Source organism: Salmo salar, chromosome ssa24 (genome assembly GCF_905237065.1).
Source record: "Salmo salar chromosome ssa24, Ssal_v3.1, whole genome shotgun sequence".
Lineage (NCBI taxonomy): Eukaryota > Metazoa > Chordata > Actinopteri > Salmoniformes > Salmonidae > Salmo > Salmo salar.
Window position 1 is genome coordinate 233,533 of NC_059465.1, and position 20,011 is coordinate 253,543.

Here is a 20,011-nt window from a genome sequence, read left to right on the forward strand (position 1 = left end):
AAAAGTAGAAGTTCAAATTGTTTGGGTACAGACCTGGATAGTAGGACAGAACTCTGCAGGCTATCTCTGCAGTAGATTGCAACACCGCCCCCTTTGGCCGTTATATCTTGTCTGAAAATGTTGTAGTTAGGGATGAAGATTTCAGAGTTTTTGGTGGTCTTCCTAAGCCAGGATTCAGACACGGCTAGGACATCCGGGTTGGCAGAGTGTGCTAAAGCAGTGAATAGAACACATTTAGGGAGGAGGCTTCTAATGTTAACATGCATGAAACCAAGGCTATTACGGTTACAGAAGTCATCAAAAGAGAGTGCCTGGGGAATAGGAGTGGAGCTATGCACTGCAGGGCCTGGATTCACCTCTACATCACCAGAGGAACAGAGGAGGAGTAGGCTAAGGGTACGGCTAAAAGCTATGAGAATTGGTCGTCTATGACGTCCAGAATAGAGAGTAAAAGGAGCAGGTTTCTGGGGGCGATAAAATAGCTTCAAGGTATGATGTACAGACAAAGGTATGGTAGGTTCTGAATACAGTGGAGGTAAACCTAGGCATTGAGTGATGATGAGAGAGATTTTGTCTCTAGAAACATCCTTGAAACCAGGTGATGTCATAGCATGTGTGGGTGGTGGAACTGAAAGGTTGGATAAGGTATAATGAGCAGGGCTAGAGGCTCTACAGTGAAATAAGCCAATAAACACTAACCAGAACAGTAATGGACAAGGCATATTGACATTAAGGAGAGGCATGCTTAGCCGAGTGATCATAAGTGTCAATACCTATCATAAATAAAAGTTGTTATGAAGTCAATCTCTCCTCCACTTTCAGCCAGGAGAGATTGACATGCATATTATTAATATTAGCTCTCTGTGTACATTCAAGGGCCAGCCGTGCTGCCCTGTTCTGAACCAATTGCAATTTTCCTAAGTCCTTTTTGTGGCACCTGACCACACGACTGAACAGTAGTCCAGGTGCGACAAAACTATGGCCTGTAGGACCTGCCTTGTTGATAGTGTTATTAAGAAGGCAGAGTATTGCTATATTATAGACAGACTTCTCCCCATCTTAGCTACTACTGCATCAATATGTTTTGACCATGACAGTTCACAATCTAGTGTTACTCCAAGCAGTTTAGTCATCTCAACTTGCTCAATTTCCACATTATTTATTACAAGATTTAGTTTAAGTTTAGGGTTTAGTGAGTGTTTTGTTCCAAATACAATGCTTTAGAAATATTTTGGGATAACTTATTCCTTGCCACCCACGCTGAAACTAACTGCAGCTCTTTGTTGAGTGTTGCAGTCATTTCAGTTGCTGACGTGTATGGTGTTGAATCATCCACATACATAGACACTCTGGCTTTACTCAGTGGCATGTCGATAATAAAAATTGAAAAAAGCAAGGGGCCTAAACAGCTACCCTGGGGAATTCCTGATTCTAACTGGATTATATTTGAGAGGCTTCCATGAAATAACACCCTCTGTGTTCTGTTAGACAAGTAACTCTTTATATACATTATAGCAGGGGGTGTAAAGCCATAACACATACTTTTTCCAGCAGCAGACTATGATCGATAATGTCAAAAGATGCACTATAGTCTAACAAGACTGCCCCCACAATCATTTTATCGTCAATCATCAGTCATTTGTGTAAGTGCTGTGCTTGTTGAGTGTCCTTCCCTATAAGCATGCTGAAATTCTGTTCTGTCGATTTGTTTACTGTGAAACAGCATTGTATCTGGTCCAAAAAAAAAAGGTGGGCTTTATTATTCGTTAGCTTCCCTCCTGGCCTGAGGGCACACGCTCTCTAGTAGGCTTAAATTGAAAATGTGGCAAATAGGAGTGGCAATATTGTCTGCTATTATCCTCAGTCATTTTCCATCTAGATTGTCAAACCCCGGTGGCTTGTCATTGTTGATTGGCAACAATCATTTTTTCACCTCTTCCATACTGACTTTACGGAATTCAAAAGTACAATTCTTGTCTTTCATAATTTGGTCCGATATACCTGGATGTGTAGTATCAGCGTTTGTTGCGGGCATGTCATCCCTAAGTTTGCTTATCTTGCCAATGAAAAAGTCATTAAAGGAGTTTGCAATATCAGTGGGCTTTGTGATGAATGAGCCATCTGATTCAATAAATGAAGCAGCTGAGTTGGCTTTTTTCCCCAAAATTTCATTTAAGCTGCCCCAAAGCTTTTTACTATCATTCTTTAAAGAATTTATCATTGCTTCATAGTGTGGTTTCTTTTTCTTTTTATTTAGTTTAGTCACATGATTTCTTAATTTGCAGTACGTTTGCCAATCATTTGGGCTGCCAGACTTAGTTGCCATACCTTTTGCCTCATCCCTCTCAACCGTACAATTTTTCAATGTCTCATTAATCCAAAGGGATATAACAGTTTTTACAGTCATTTTCTTAATGGGTGCGTGCTTATTAGTAACTGGAATAAGTAGTTTCATAAATGCGTCGAGTGCAGTGTCTGGTTGCTCCTCATTACACACCACAGACCAACATATAGTCTTTATATCATCAATATATGAATCACAACAAAACGTATTGTACACTATATTAGGCCCAGCCTTTGGAACTTTGGTTTTCCGATATATGGCTATTATATTGTGCTCACTATATCCTATGGATTTGGAGTGAGTTTCAGAGATTGTCAGAATATGAATGTCATCTGTTAATAGCAAATTATTCATTTCATTAACCTAGGCTACATATGTCAATATGGGCTATTTTTAGCACTTTTCTGGGTTGCTTGATTATCAGAGGTAGACTTATGTTATTTACATTGGAGCTGATAGTGCAGGGTGAGCTGCATAAAGTGGTCTTCCTACTATTGCACACCGCCTCAGTGCTAACAGTGTAACTCTGGTTTATAGGCTCATGATTACTGCTTACAATAGCTGTAGGATAAACAGATGTATTCGGTGCAATTAGGGGTACATAAATTAAATGACTTACATTGTGTTTGCCAATGCCCCTAAGATCATGAACATTTGATGCAGCACTATGATGACTCATTGTCACAATGGTAGGGAGAACGAGGTATTTTTATTTTATTTAACTAGGCAAGTCAGTTAAGAACATATTCTTATTTACAATGACGGTCCTACCCAAGCAAAACCCTCCCTGTACCAGCTGTTTTCTGCCGGGGGCTTGAGTGTTCCCGCCATGGCTGTGGATGCCCATCCAGCTACCTCTCCCTGTCCTAGTCAATCAACTGCCTGGGCACAGCCTGGACCACCACGGCCCCCCTCCGCTGGGCCGTGCTCTCTGGATCAGAGCTTCTCAGGTGAGTTCTGTGGCTCTGGCCTCGCAATGTTCTTCGAGGCCGTGATCATTCCGGTAATTTTTATAGGGAGTTCAATGGTGAGGCATATATCTGTACCTGGGGCAAAGACTTTGTGTTATCCTGGGGCAAAAGTTTAGGATATCACCAGGTTGCTTCCCGAGGCTGTGAGTCAGTCACCGGGTGCTGATACTGTCATGGTTCATGTGGGGTCAAATGACATTATGAAGGGCAGCTCAGAATGGCTCAAGATGGATTTTAAAGAACAGATTGAGGCTCTACTTGACACCAAGAAACGCCCCATAATATTTGGCCCTCTGCCCTCCCTAAATTGTGGCATTGAACGGTTCAGCAGACTTTTAGCCCTCCATAACTGGCTACGAGACTATTGCTGCTCTGTGGGTGTAACATTTATTTAGAATTCTGATACCTTCTGGAAAGAAAGCTTGTATTATAAGGAGGATGGGATCCACCGAAATAATTTGGGTTGCTGGATCCTTTCTCAGCATTATAAGACTTATCAATGACCCAAGTCCAGCTCATTGTGTCGCTGAGATGTCATAATGCTTCAGCAAATGTACATTATCCTAGGGGCGTTGGAAGACAATGTAAATAACCTAATTTAACATGTTAACATATGTAGCTTAAGAAACAAGGTTATTGAAATCAATAATTTGCTAGTAACAGATGACATTCACATTCTGACAATCTCTGTAACTCATTTAGATAATAGCTTTGATGATACCGTGGTAGCAGTACAAGGTTCTAACATTTACAGAAAATACAGAAATGTCGGTGTTGCGGTGTATATTCAGAACCACATTCCTGTAAAGCTTAGAGAGGATCTCATGTTAAATACTGTTGAAGTAATATGGTTACAGGTTCACCTGCCTCACTTAAAGCCCATTCAGTCAGTATCTGGATAACACGTGTGAAATGCTTGATACTGTATGTGATATCAATAGAGGTATCTGGGTGATTTAAATATTGACTGGCTTTCATCAGGCTGCCCACTCTAGAGACATCTTCAAACTGTAACTAGTGCCTGCAACCTGGTTCAGGTTATCAATCAACCTACCAGGGTAGTGACAAACAGCACAGGAATGAAACCATCAACATGTATTAGTCATATCTTTACTAATACTGCAGAAATTAGTTTGAAAGCAGTATCCAATTCCATCAGATGTAGTGATCACAATATAATAGCCATATCTAGGAAAACCAAAGTTCCAAAGGCTGGGCTAATATAGTGTATAAGAGGTCATACAATACGTTTTGTAGTGATTCCTATGTTGTTGATGTGAAGAATATTTGTTGGTCCATGGTGTGTAATGGCGAGCAACACTTGACACATTTATTTCTCATCCCAGTTACTAATAAGCATGCACCCATTAAGAAAATGATTGTAAAAACTTAAATCCATGTGGATTGATGAGGAATTGAAAAACTGTATGGTTGAGAGGGATGAAGCAAAAGAGATGGCAAATAGGTCTGGCTGTACAACCGATTGGCAAGCGTGAAGCAAATTGAGAAATCATGTGACTAAACTGAATAAAAAGAAGAAGAAACCACACTATGAAACAAAGATAAATGACAAAGAATGATAGTAAAAAGCTTTGGAGCACCTTAAATTAAATTTTGGCCAAAAAGATAGCTCATTCATCACAAAATCCACTGATATTGCCAACTACTTTAATGATTTTTTTAATTGGCAAGATTAGCATACTTAGGCATGACATGCCAGCAATAAACGCTGACACTACACATCCAAGTATATCTGATCAATTTATAAAAGACAAGCATTGTAATTTTGAATTCTGTAAAGTAAAAGGTGAAAAAAAAATTATTGTCTATCAGCAATGACAAGCCACCGGGGTCTGACAACTTGGATAGAACATTTCTGAGGATAATAGTGGATTATATTTCCACTCCTATTTGCCATATCTTCAATTTAAGCTCACTAGAAAGTGTGTGCCCTCAGGCCTGGAGGGAAGCAAAATGTATTCCCCTACCTAAGAAGCGCAAAGCCCCCTTAACTGGCTCAAATAGCCGACCAATCATCCGGTTACCAACCCTTAGTAAACTTTTGGGGAAAAATGGTGTTTGACCAGATACAATGCTATTTTATTGACAACAGACTTTCAGCACGCTTATAGGGAAGGACACTCGACAAGCACAGCACTTACACAAATGACTAATGATTGGCTGAGAGAAATTTACGCTAAAAAGATTGTGGGGGCTGTTTTTGTCATGCCGTGATCCGTTTCACCTGTCTTTGTGATTGTCTCCATCCCCCTCCAGGTGTCGCCCAACTGCCCCATTATGCCCTGTGTATTTATACCTGTGTTCTCTGTTTGTCTGTTGCCAGTTAGTTTTGTTCTTCATACCTACCAGCGTTTTTCCCTTTGCTCTTGTCTTGTCTATAGTTCCTGTTTTCAGTTTTCCCAGTGTTGATCTTTCTGACTGCCCTGACCCTGCCTGCCGTCCTGTACCTTTGCCCCACTACTCTGGACTACCGACCTCTGCCTGACCTGACCCTGAGCCCGCCTGCTGTTCCGGTGAATTACACCCAATCTGGATTATTGACCCCTGCCTGCCTTGACCTGTCATTTGCCTGCCCCTGTTTGAAGAATAAACTTCTGTTTCTTCAACACTGTCTGCACCTGGGTCATACCTTATAACCTCTTGGGGCTAGGGGGCAGTATTGAGAATTTAGAAAAAAATATGTGCCGATTTTTAACTGCCTCCTACACCAACTCAGAAGCTAGGATATGCATATTATTAACAGATTTGGATAGAAAATACTCTGAATTTTCTAAAACTGTTTGAATGGTGTCTGTAAGTATAACAGAACTCATATGGCAGTCAAAACCCTGAGACAAATTCTAACAGGAAGTGGATATCTGATGTGTTGAATAACTTTTAAGCCTATGCCATTGAAACACACAGGGACTTATTAATAATTGAGCACTTCCTATGCCATCCACTAGATGTCACCAGTCTTTACAAAGTGGTTTGAGTCTTCTACTGTGAAAACTGACCGAACGAGAGGCTTGGAAAGTTGGTCATAAGCGGATGGCCTATACTACTCTGGTGCGCGAGTGCATGTTTGGGTACTCTCGTTCCAATATGTTTTAAAAGAGTATACAATCGTCCGCCTTGAATATTATTGAAGTTCTGATTGATTGAAAAAGGCCCTAATGATTTATGCTAAACAACGTTTGACATGTTTGAACGAACGTAAAAGACGCCTGTCTTTGCATTGACAAAACATTACACACAGCTATTTTCAATGTACTGTCCTAACATAATCTAACTTTATGCTTTCGCCGTAAAGCCTTTTTGAAATCGGACAACGTGGTTAGATTAAGGAGATGTTTATCTTTTCAAAGGGTGTAAGATAGTTGTATGTTTGAGAAATTTGAATTATGACATTTAACCTGTTGGGGGTAGGGGGCAGTATTGACACGGCCGGATAAAAAACGTACCCGATTTAATCTGGTTACTACTCCTGCCCAGTAACTAGAATATGCATATAATTATTGGCTTTGGATAGAAAACACCCTAAAGTTTCTAAAACTGTTTGAATGGTGTCTGTGAGTATAACAGAATTCATATGGCAGGCAAAAACCTGAGAAGATTCCTTACAGGAAGTGCCCTCTCTGACAAGATCTTGTTCTTCTTGTCTCTGTTTATTGAAGACTGAGGATCTTTGCTGTAACGTGACACTTCCTACGGCTCCCATAGGCTCTCAGAGCCCGGGAAAAAGCTGAATGATATCGAGGCAGCCCCAGGCTGAAACACATTTGCGCTTTTGGCAAGTGGCCGATCACAGGACAATGGGCTTAGGCGCGTGCACGAGTCGACCCCATGCTTTATTTTCTTTCGTCTTTTTACCTAAACGCAGATTCCCGGTCGGAATATTATCGCTTTTTTTACGCGAAAAATGGCATAAAAATTGATTTTAAACAGCGGTTGACATGCTTCAAAGTACGGTAATGGAATATTTAGAATTTTTTTGTCACGAAATGCGTCGTGCTCGTCACCCTTCTTTACCCTTTCGGATAGTGTCTTGAACGCACGAACAAAACGCTGCTGTTTGGATATAACTATGGATTATTTGGGACCAAACCAACATTTGTTATTGAAGTAGAAGTCCTGGGAGTGCATTCTGACGAAGAACACCAAAGGTAATAACATTTTTTCTTATAGTAAATCTGATTTTGGTGAGTGCTAAACTTGCTGGGTGTCTAAATAGCTAGCCCTGTGATGCCGGGCTATCTACTTAGAATATTGCAAAATGTGCTTTCACCGAAAAGCTATTTTAAAATCGGACATATCGAGTGCATAGAGGAGTTCTGTATCGATAATTCTTAAAATAATTATGCTTTTTGTGAACGTTTATCGTGAGTAATTTAGTAAATTTTTTGTAAATTCACCGGAAGTTTGCGGGGGGTATGCTAGTTCTGAACGTCACATGCTAATGTAAAAAGCTGGTTTTTGATATAAATATTAACTTCATTGAACAAAACATGCATGTATTGTATAACATAGTGTCATCTGATGAAGATCATCAAAGGTTAGTGCTGCATTTAGCTGTCTTCTGGGTTTTTGTGACATTATATGCTAGCTTGAAAAATGGGTGTCTGATTATTTCTGGCTGGGTACTCTGCTGACATAATCTAATGTTTTGCTTTCATTGTATAAAGCCTTTTTGAAATCGGACAGTGTGGTTAGATTAACGAGAGTCTTGTCTTTAAAAGGGTGTAAAATAGTAATATGTTTGAGAAATTGAAGTAATAGCATTTCTAAGGTATTTGAATAATGCGCCACAGGATTCCACTGGCTGTTGAGTAGGTGGGACGATTTCGTCCCGCCGACCCTAGAGAGGTTAAATGTTTTCAAATTTGGCGCCCTTGATATTTCACCTGCTGTTGATAGGGTGTACCAGGGGTGGGACGCTTGCAAGCATATATGTCACATAAACCCAAACCACAGCTACATGCAGCACGAACCTTTGATGATCTTCATCAGATGACACTCCTAGGACATTATGTTATACAATACATGCAGGTTTTGTTCAATCAAGTTCATATTTATATCAAAAACCAGCTTTTTACATTAGCATGTTTTGTTCAGAACTAGCATACCCACCGAAAACTTCCGGTGAATTTACTAAATGACTCATGATAAACGTTGACAAAATACATAACAATTATTTTAAGAATTATAGATAGAGAACTCCTTTATGCAATCGCTATGTCCGATTTTAAAATAGCTTTTCGGCAAAAGCACATTTTGCAATATTCTGAGTACATAGCTCGGCCATCACAGGCTAGCTAATTTGACACCCACCAAGTTTGGGGCTCACTAAACTCAGAACAACTATTAGAAAAATTGGATTACCTTTTCTGTTCTTCGTCAGAATGCACTCCCAGGACTTCTACTTCAACAACAAATGTTGTTTTGGTTCCAAATAATCCATAGTTATATCCAAATACCTCTGTTTTGTTTGTGCGTTCAGGTCACTATCCGAAGTGAAGCGAGCGCATTTCATGACAAAAAATGTAAAAATATTCCATTGCTGTACTTCGAAGCATGTCAAATTTTTTCGTAAAATAGCAATAATATTCCTACCGGGCGACGTTGTATTCATTCAAAGGCTGAAAGAAAAAAAATGAGAATTCTCATGAACGCGCATCTCCAGTCTCACTGTCCCCAGCCTGACCACTCACAAAATCTGCTGCTGTTCTTCGCCCAGAGACAGGAAACACGTCATTCCACTTTCTGGCGCCTTCTGAGAGCCAATGGAAGCCTTAGAAAATGTCACGTTACAGCACAGATGCTGTATTTTCGATAGAGATGCAACAGAAGGATAACAAATTGTCAGACAGGGCACTCCTGTATGGAATCTTCTCAGGTTTTGGCCTGTCATCTGAGTTCTGTTATACTCACAGACACCATTCAAACAGTTTTAGAAACTTTAGTGTGTTTTCTATCCAAATCTACTAATTATATTGCATATTGTCGTTTCTGGGCAAGAGTAGTAACCAGATTAAATCGGGTATGTTTTTTATCCGGCCGTGAAAATACTGCCCCCTATCCCAAAGAAGTTAACGGCACTTTTAACAAGGCAGGTCCTACAGGCCCTAGTTTTGTCGCACCTGAAAATTGCAATTGACTCAGAACAGGGCAGTAAGGCTGGCCCTTGGATGTACACAGAGAGCTAATATTAATAATATGCATGTCAATCTCTCCTGGCTCAAAGTGGAGGAGAGATTGACTTCATCACAACTTGTATTTGTGAGAGGTATCGACATGTTGAATGCACCAAGCTGTCTGTTTGAACTACTGGCACACAGCTCGGACACCCATGCATACCCCACAAGACATGCCACCAGAGGTCTCTTCACAGTCCCAAAGTCCAGAACAGACTATGGGAGGCGCACAGTACTACATAGAGCCATGACTACATGGAACTCTATTCCACATCAAGTAACTCATGCCAGCAGTAAAATTTGATTTAAAAAACAGATAAAAATACACCTTATGGAACAGCAGGGACTGTGAAGCAACACAAACATAGACACGCATACAAAGAAACGATAACATGGATTTTTAACATGGATTTTGTGTTATAGATATGTGGTTGTAGAGTAGAGGCCTGAGGGACCACACTTAATATGTTGTGAAATCCTTTATAAATGTATGGTAATGTTTTTAAAATATATAACTGCCTTCATTTTGCTGGACCCCAGGAAGAGTAGCTGCTGCCAGCAGTACGGTATGAATTAGGGAAAGTCTTCTTCTAACGCTGATGTGTGTTTGTTTGGCTGCCACGCACTCAAGTTAACAATATCAAAACAAAAGTAAACATTTATGTGGCCAATACTATCCGTAGAGGTGTGTTATTGTGCAATTTGTATATATATATATATATATATATATATATATTTGTGTATATATAGATATCTATCGATCGATCGAGATATATACATATATATATATATATATATATATACACACACACACACACAACACGATTTTAATATGTACCTTTCCGGTAGGGGCAGTGTTGGCCATGCAGTACTCAATATTGTCTTAAGTCTAATTTCACTAGAGAAAGAGAGAGAAAGACAAAGACAAAGAGAAAACAAAAGAAAAACAGAGCGATGGAGAAAAAAATAAAGTCTGCTGTTTTTGTATTTATTATGGATCCCAATACCTCCTTTAGTCTCTCTCTGCTCACATGGTAGCATAAGCGGTGAACAGAAACACGCTCGCTCGTGTATGTGTGTGTGCGTGCACGTGTGTGAGAGGGAGAATCGTCTCTGGTCTCTCTCATATTACCTGGCAACCACTGAGGAGCTACAAATGCCACCAGAACCACTCACAGTTGATTGCAGAACTAAGATGCTAATGAGTCGATAATGGGCAACAAGGGGCTGACAATGTGTCAATCATTAATCACATTTACTGATATATATATATATATATCATGTATATATATGTATGTATGTGTGTGTGTGTGTGTACCTGGTGTATATGCCATCCAGGATGCCCAGTCTTGCCTCTGTAGCTGGTACATATGATCCCACCTGGGCCATGATGCTGACTAGTGCCACCTGGCGGATGTAGGAGCTCTTACCCCCCATGTTTGGGCCTGATATTATCAGAGTCCTCCTCCCGTCACCCTGAACAAACGGAGAGGGGGGGACAAAGTGTAAATAGCTAATAACTAAGTGGTGTTATTTTTTTTTTTATTGACACCCCTAAGCTAAAAGCCACGACCTCCGACATATAGCAGCTGAGAAAACAACTCTAATACTTAATTTTCTTTCTCTTTAAAATCATGTGACAATCATGATACTTCTTCTTAGTTGTTTATCCTCAAAAAGATAGGGGTCAAAATGATTGATACCCCTGTTTTCAATACTTCAACTTGCAAGGATAATACCACTGAGGCTATTTATCTAAAATGTTTTATGAGATTGGGGAACACATTGGGAGGGATCTTAGACCATTCCTCCATACAGAATCCTTCCAGATCCTTGATATCCTTCGTCTGTACTTACGGTCAGCCCTCTTCAATTCAAACCACAGGTCTTCAATAGAGTCCGGAGACAGATAGCCATTGCAAAATGTTGATCTTGTGGTTAATTAACCATTTCTTTGTGGATGTGTACGTGTGCTTGGGGTTATTGTCTTGCTGGAAGAGCCACTTGTGGCCAAGTTTGAGCCTCCTCAAACTTGGCTCCTCAAACTTGTATTAGTATAAAATAATATAATTTCCCAAATATAGCTCAGTATTTGTGATTTATATTACTGTATACAGTCTTTTTTTGCTCATCTTTATCAAAAGGTACCAATATTTTTTGACCTGACTGTATATCAATTGATATTCTGACATTGAGCAGTTGTAAGCAGAGTAATCAGGCAAAATTGTTTCTGCCTGGAAAGATTTAAGACCTTAGGTGTTCAATTCTCAGTACCACCCTGTTGCAGAATCAAATGTCAATACATATTCAATCTTAATGCATAACGAATCACAATATGTATCGAATAGGGTATGTATCGTGAAATGTATCGTATCGTGAGATCCCTATCCTACTATCTTTCTATCCACCCTCTCATTGAATGTTATGACTTATGGACATGATATGAACATGGTAATATTATGAACATGAATAAACAGTCCATAGACAGTAATGACCATATGAGCACGAAGAAATAGATGCTTTTATTTTATTGCTCTATCTAGAGGGAGAGAATGAAAGAGAATAAGAGGGAAACTGAAATCCGTTTTACCTCATTTTTAACAGCATGTTACATGTACAACTTGAGATGACAAAACTCAAAATCACCTGTATTCTACACACTGAAATGGACACAAGGCCCTCCCTCGCCCTCCCTTTGGCAAATCAGACCATAACTATATCCTCCTGCTTCCTGCTTATGAGCAAAAACTCAAACTGGATGTACCAGTGATGCGCTCAATATGGAAGTGGTCCGATGGAGCAGACCGGAATATGACACAGACCGGAATACGTTCTGGAATTCACCCACATCAGTCAACGGCTTCATTAATAAGTGGATTGATTACCTCCTCCCCACAGTGACTGTAGATACTGTACATACACCAACCAGAAGCAATGGATTACAGGTAACATCTGCCAAGAAAACCTGCCTAAATGACTATCGCTGCGTAGCACTCACATCTACAGTAAAGCAATGAAATGCTTTGAAAGGCTGGTCATGGTTGACCCCTACACCATCATCCCAGACACCCTGGACCCACTCTAATTCCCATACCACCCCAACAGATCCACAGATGACTGGCCAGAAACAAAGACCTTTCTTCTGAAACTCGTCAGTCTATTCTTGTTTTGAGAAATGAAGGCTATTCCATGCGAGAAATTGCCAAGAAACTGAAGATCTCGTACAACGCTGTGTACTACTCCCTTCACAGAACAGCGCAAACTGGCTCTAACCAGAATAGAAAGAGGAGTGGGAGGCCCCAGTGCACAACTGAGCAAGAGGACAAGTACATTAGAGTGTCTAGTTTGAGAAACAGACGCCTCACAAGTCCTCAACTGGCAGCTTCAATAATAGTACCCACAAAACACCAGTCTCAACGTCAACAGTGAAGAGGCGACTCCAGGATGCTGGCCTTCTAGGCAGAGTTGCAAAGAAAAAGCCATATCTCAGACTGGCCAACAAAAAGAAAAGATTAAGATGGGCAAAAGAACACAGACACTGGACTGTCATGTGTGCTCCCTCTCCGGCCTCTAGGTCACCAGGGCGCTAGGGCGCACACCTGTCACCAGCGTTACACGCATAATGACACTCACCTGGACTCCATCACCTCCTTGATTACCTGCCCTTTATATGTCATTCCCTTTGGTTTCTTGCCCAGTCATCACCTGTTCCTGTTTCATGTCAGTGCGCTCTTTGTGTTTGTTTTGTTCATTTATTTATTCAATATATTCACTCCCTGAACTTGCTTCCCGACTCTCAGCGTACATCGTTACAGAATGAGAACTCAACAAAGGGAAGCATCAGGGAGTGTTTTTTTGTTATGTTTTTGTGTTGGGGGTGATGTCAGGTCTGGGTGTTTGAGCTACCTGGGAGGCCTCAGCCGGTTTGTAGGCTCCCATGCCTCAGCGGGTTTGATAGGCTCCCATGCCTAAGCTGGGTGAACAGGTCCCCGTGCCTCAACCGAGGCAACCGGGAAGGTCTCAGCCAGCTCATCAGGCTCTCACTCCTCAGCTGGTTCATCAGGTTTCTGCGCCTCAGCGGAGGCAACCGGTCCGCTCCGGATCCCTGGGATTGTCCCTGTGGTTGGCGTACTGCGGCTGGAGCCCGAACACGCCGGGGAGGGGGAACTTCCACGTATGCTCTCTCTCCGACGCTCATGCTCCCGCGCCTTAGCCGGATCGACAGGTTCCCGCACCTTAGCAGAGGTGACCGGTCCGCTCCTGATCCCCAGGATCGTCATCTTGGTCGGCGTCCTGCGGCTGGAGCCATGCGTCGGGGGGTGCTGTCATGTGTGCTCCCTCTCTGGCCTCCAGGTCACCAGGCTGCTCGTTAGGGCGCACACCTGTCACCAGCATTACGCGCATAATGACACTCACCTGGACTCCATCACCTCCTCGATTACCTGCCCTTTATATGTCACTCCCGTTGGTTTCTTCCCCAGTCGTCATTGTTCCTGTTTCACGTCGGTGCGCTGTTTGTGTTTCTTGTTTTGTTCATTTATTTATTCAATGTATTCACTCCCTGAACTTGCTTCCCAACTCTCAGCTTACATTGTTACAGGACAGAGGAACTGTGCCTAGAAGGCCAGCATCCCGGAGTCGCCTCTTCACTGTTGACGTTGAGACTGGTGTTTTGTGGGTACTATTTAATGAAGCTGCCAGCTGTGATAACATAATTGCAAAAAGGGGTTTCTAATGATCAATTAGCCTTTTAAAATTATAAACTTGGATTAGCTAACACAACGTGCCATTGGAACACAGGAGTGACGGTTGCTGATAATGGGCCTCTGTACGCCTATGTAGATATTCCACTAAAAAATTTTTTTTTTAAATAATCGGCGTTTCCAGTTACAATAGTCATTTACAACATTAACATTGTCTACACTGTATTTCTGATCAATTTGATGTTATTTTAATGGACAAAAAATTTAGCTTTTCTTTAAAAAACAAGGACATTTCTAAGTCACCCCAAACTTTTGAACAGTAGTGCATGTAAGCATGCTGTTCATAGACTACAGCTCAGCATTCAACACCATAGTCCCCTCTAAGCTCATCACCAAGCTCAGAACCCTGGGACTGAACACCTGCCTCTGAAACCGGATCCTGGACTTCCTGGCGGGCCGCCCCTAGGCGTTGGGGGTAGGCAACAACACATCCGCCACGCTTACAATCAACACGGGGGCCACTCAGCGGTGTATGTGTAGTCCCCTCCTGCACTCCCTGTTCACCAACAACTCCAACACCATCATCAAGTTTGCTGACGACGCAACGGTTGAAGGACTGATCACCGACGACGAGGCAGGCTATAGAGAGGAGGTCAGAGACCTGGCAGTTGTGGTGCCAGGACAACAAAATATCGCTCAACGTCAGCAATACAAAGGAGCTGTTCGTTGACTACAGGAAAAGGAGGGACGAGCACGCCCCCATCTACATCGATTGGGCTGTAGTGGAACAGGTCAAGAGCTTCAAATTCCTTGGTGTCCACTTCACCGAGTTGTGAAGAGGACACAACAGTGCCTTTCCCCCTCATGACGCTGAAAAGATCTGGCATGGGCCCTCAGATCCTCAAAATGTTCTACAGCTGCACCATTAAGAGCATCTTGACTGGCTGCATCACTGCTTGGTACGGCAACTGCAAGGCACCTGATTGCAAGGCACTACAGAAGGTGATGAGTACGGCCCAGTACATCACTTGGGCTGACTCCCTGCCATCCAGGACCTCTATACCAGGCGGTGTCAGAGTAAGGCCCAATTTTTTTTTTTTTTAACTCCAGCTACCCAAGCCATTGTTCTCTCTGCTAACGCACGGCAAGCGGTACCACTGTCCGAAGTCTGGAACTCTCTCTCTTGCACTGACTATGCACACACACTGGACTCTACCCACACACTCACACATACTTACACCCCAACACATACACAATACAAACACCCACATAACATACGCACACATACATAGGCTGTTGCTCCACATACGTTGCTGCTACAGTCTATTACCTATCCTATTGCCTAGTCATTTTAGACCTACTTATATGTATATAGCTACTACCTCAATTACCTCGCACCCGTACACATCGACTTGGTACTGGTACCATGTTAATTTGACATGTTATTGTTATTCATGTCACTATTTATATTTTTTATCTTAAACTATGCATTGTTGGAAAAGGACCCATAAGTAAACATGCCATTTTCAATGTAAGCATTTCACCTGTTGTTTAAGAAGCATGTGACAAATAAAATTTGAGAGAAAGAGAGAGAACGATATATGGAGAGAGAGTGAAAGAGAGGGAGAGGTCGATATTACATTGCTGATCTGTACAGTGAGTAGGTGGGCAGTATGAGAGCTCGGATTCCTATTGGCGCCTTTCGCATTTCACAGGGAGAAGGATTAATCTACACCAGCTTGTGTGTGTGTTTGTCTGTATACCTGTAGTTCTGTGTTGTTGGGGACGTATTGTGTGTGCTCTCCCATCAGTAAGTCTATCACAGGATGTCTGCCGTCCCTGATCACGATTTGACGGTCTCCCTCACACAACACCGGCCTGGGAGAGAACACACAGTTATATACTCTGAGGTGAGAAGTAGGGGGTGTAGTTGGCGAGAGAGGGACACAGAGATAGAGGGATAGAGAGAGGGAGATGTTTAGGGTGTAGTTGGCAGTAGAACTAAGCCTTCTGGGCCCAGTCCACTCCTCCTCACAGGCTGTTTAAAACTGTAACACACACACACTCATACCTAAGGTAAAGGTCATCAGAGTGATTACCTGCAGTAGTTCCTCTGCTTAGCCACCTCAGCCAATGAGAACAGGCAGTCCACTGTTGCTAAGTTACCAACAGCCTTCTTCATAGTGTGGTAGTACTCCCCAAACTGACTGAGAGCGGGAGAGAGAGAGAGTTTGAGTGTAGAAGGGGAACAGGCAAAACTACCAAACATTAGCACCAAAAGTGATATGCGGTTGTCTTAATGTAATCGGTGTGAAATGGCTAGTTAGTTAGTTAGTGGTGCGCGCTAGTAGCGTTTCAATTGGTGACTTCACTCGCACCGAGACCTTGAAGTAGTTGTTTCCCTTGCTCTGCAAGGGTCGTGGCTTTTGTGGAGCGAGGAGAGGGACAGAAGCAATACTGTTAGATTGATGCTGTTGACCCGGATCACTGGTTGCTGTGGAGAAGGAGGAGGTCAAAAGGGGGTGAGTGTAACCAGTGCAAAATGGCTAGCTAGTTAGCGGTGTGCACCTATTTGGAACACCTATATAAACTTAAAAAAGTCTAATAAATGTATTTAATATACACCATCACAATAAATCCATTATTTATTTTGGTCAGGTCTAAAAAAACATTATGATAAAGAGAAAATGTATTTCAGAAGAACAGAATATGAGTTGGCCTACTGTATGTTATCTGGCTCTGCTCCATGTCATAGGCTTGTTCATTTAGCTGACAAGATATGCTTAGAAGTCCCATGCCATTATTTTATATGATATGATTTTATAGTAAGAAGAATATAATTGAACTTAGTTGAATAAAATAGAAAGGATATTTTTCCCATTCGGGAGCGAGTGCACATATGAAGTTGAGCGTAAAAGTGATAATTTAACAGGTCATATATGCTAGATTTGGAGATACTTGGCAACTTTAGTTGTGACCTTTGTTTGTGTATTAGAAATGATGGGCTGTGTCGTAGAATTCCAACATTATGTTAAATCACATTACTTTTATAATAGAATGTAAGCCTATATTAGTACTTACACTGTTTTTCTTAGAGGCAACATAATAGAGTTCTTAGAACTCTTATGTGTCTGTGTGGAGAGAGAAGCCTCTGAGATTTAACATTGACAGTAGATTTACGATGGCTTGGTGGTAAAACAACATTCCCTTCCATGATTAGTGTCTGTGTGCCTGTCTGTCGGTGCCAGGGAGACGCAATCTCCAGTTTATTTAAGGAAAGGACCTAGTATCTATGTTGCATTAGTATTTCTGTATAAGAAAGAAGTAAATGAACTAGAGACAGATATTTGGCGCCATGTAAATCTTGACGTTTGTTGCATGAGAGCAAAATGTACTTTTGTATAAATTCTCTCATCTGTGATTTGTCATGAATATCCAGGAGGATGGACTTTGTTATAAAATGCTGTGGCTGAGTTCTGCTGTTTGGGCTCTCAACGAATCACCTACTGTACAGGTGGGTCATTGACAAGCTCCGTTACTGCAGTAATTAAATAATAAAGTTTAATCTTGACTTTACTAATGTAAAATGTATTTCGATATACTGAACAAAAAGATAAAACACAAAATGTAAAGTGTGGGTCCCATGTTTCATGAGCTGAAATAAAAGATCCCAGAAATGTTCCATACACACAAAAATATTATTTAATTCAAATTTTGTGCACAAATGTATTACATCCCTGTCAGTGAGCGTTTCTCCTTTGCCAAGATAATCTATCCACCTGACAGGTGTGGTACCACATGTAACCAAGCCAGCCCAGGACCTCCACATCCAGCTTCTTCACCTGCGGGATCGTCTGGGATCGTCAATGATTCCGAGTAAGCTACTTCAGTTTTAGACCGAAGCATGTGCTTAATATGAGCTGCTCCAACCCTGTTCCTGCTGCTACTCAGTGCTTAATTTGGGAAACCAAGTGAAATCTGTTCGGGAACATCGAAAGTAACATGTTTTCGTACAAAAACATATTTCACTAATCTGTTGACAGCCCCTCTGAGCGCTCTAGAAAGGAATAAAGGAGAGAGAGGAGATGGAAATGCACGGTGGTGAGATATTCTCTATGGCTAAAGGTAAATGTGTCACCTAATTAATTTTGAAACTTAAAAAAATGCCCTATTACTAGGCTATTCAAAATCCAATATAAATGTACTATAATTGTAGGCTAACTCTGTATGCTGCCCTGCACAATCAATGAACCAACAGCATCGCCCAGGGCTATGCGTTCTCTCCCAGACTGCTGGATAGAAATTTGGGAGTGTAGCATTAAGTCCATCCAGTATGAATAAAGATACAGCCCACACTCAAAAGGCGATTATTCAAATTTGTTTAATTTTGGAGAATAGGCTAGACTGGAGGCGATTTTAGCATGTAAATCTTGGTGGGGCAAAACAAAATATAGAAAAGTGGGATGCATGCCAGCAAAGCCACTACACAACACTAAAGAATACATTTAGTGCACTATAACGGTGACAAACGGTGCCCACAAACTGTTAGGGCCTACATAATGCTGTCCCAACAGCAGTCCCAATACTTTACCACTGTTACATCTGGCTATCAGTATAGCCTTTTGTGGCAGCGAAACAGTTCATTCAGCCTCATTTACTGCCTTTTAAAAAAACAAAGCTGATATGGCTGACTTGCTTAAACAAATGTGGTTTCTAATGACAATTGAGATGTACAAACTATGTCATAAGGGGACAACAAGCGGATAAGAGGCAATCCATAATTTCGATTAAGACATTAATGAGCGAGCTAGGACGGACGTAGTCAATATAACTATTTGTTTAGCACTTTTGAAATGTTCTCCCTGTATGCCAAGTCAGAACCGTAGAATAAATAAAAGTGGCATATAAGCAGACAATGAAAGCTCTTACAATATTCAATGATTACATTTCTCCAAAACAAGTTATAGGCTACATGTGCACTACCAAGTCAGAACAGTAGTCTAAATTAAGAGGGGTGAATAGACCAAATTATTAGGGTGAGGCACATGGGCTACTAACATCTTACTACAAAACATACACTTATTATTACTTTCTTAGCTACAGTATACATAACTCCCTGGCATATTATATAATTCATGCAGCAGCAAACAATACATTTTTGGACTCAACTTGTTATGATGTGCTCACTTGAACAGGAAGGTGGCGCGGCGGTCCTTTGTGGGCATATTTCGTCATCAAAATACGGCATTCTCTGGATTTATGGTGCTTTCAAAACGTCTGGGAACTCGGAAAAAAAGGTTGAATCATGAGGACGTCATTGATCTTCAGGTCGTAGCTCTAGAAAGAGGCCAGATGACCGTTCAAACGTATTTTCCCTGTCAGAGCTCGTTTATTCCCGTCTTCCCAGTTGTCTTGAACTCACTGAAGTCACGTTTTCGCAGTTCCGAGTTAACAGTTGTTTTGAGCGCGACACAAATCATGCTTCATTGACAGCATGGCCAATGTTGAATGTTAATCATTTTAAGCCTGGAAAAGAGATCCTGAAACCCAGACTTGGGACCACATAGCCACTCCACAGGCTAGTGATTAACCACTGTCACTGATTCGTTCCAAACCACTCATTGTTGAATTTGCGATTTCCAACTTGTTGTGTAATGTTCATGTCTAATGGCCCAATGAGCACCGATATGTTTTATCTGTAACTTCTCTTCATTATTTCTCTTCATAAGACAAGGATTAAAAAGGATTTGCCAGTAGATTGTCGACTTGACTCATGTTGATGACTGCTAGCTAAGATTT

At 41.4% G+C, this 20,011-nt stretch overlaps 1 protein-coding gene across 8 annotated transcripts in view; it reads right to left on the reverse strand.

Moving 5' to 3' along the window:
* The window catches only part of msh3 (mutS homolog 3 (E. coli)), a 150,947-nt gene that overhangs the window by 56,673 nt on the left and 74,263 nt on the right, over positions 1-20,011 (reverse strand). For all 8 annotated transcript variants that reach the window (XM_045707204.1, XM_045707203.1, XM_045707201.1 and 5 more), the window contains 3 exons: positions 16,312-16,419; positions 15,976-16,090; positions 10,828-10,985 (listed from right to left, as the gene is read on the reverse strand). In XM_045707204.1, coding sequence (XP_045563160.1) covers positions 10,828-10,985; positions 15,976-16,090; positions 16,312-16,419 — 381 coding nt within the window. The remainder of the gene's footprint in view (positions 1-10,827; positions 10,986-15,975; positions 16,091-16,311; positions 16,420-20,011) is intronic.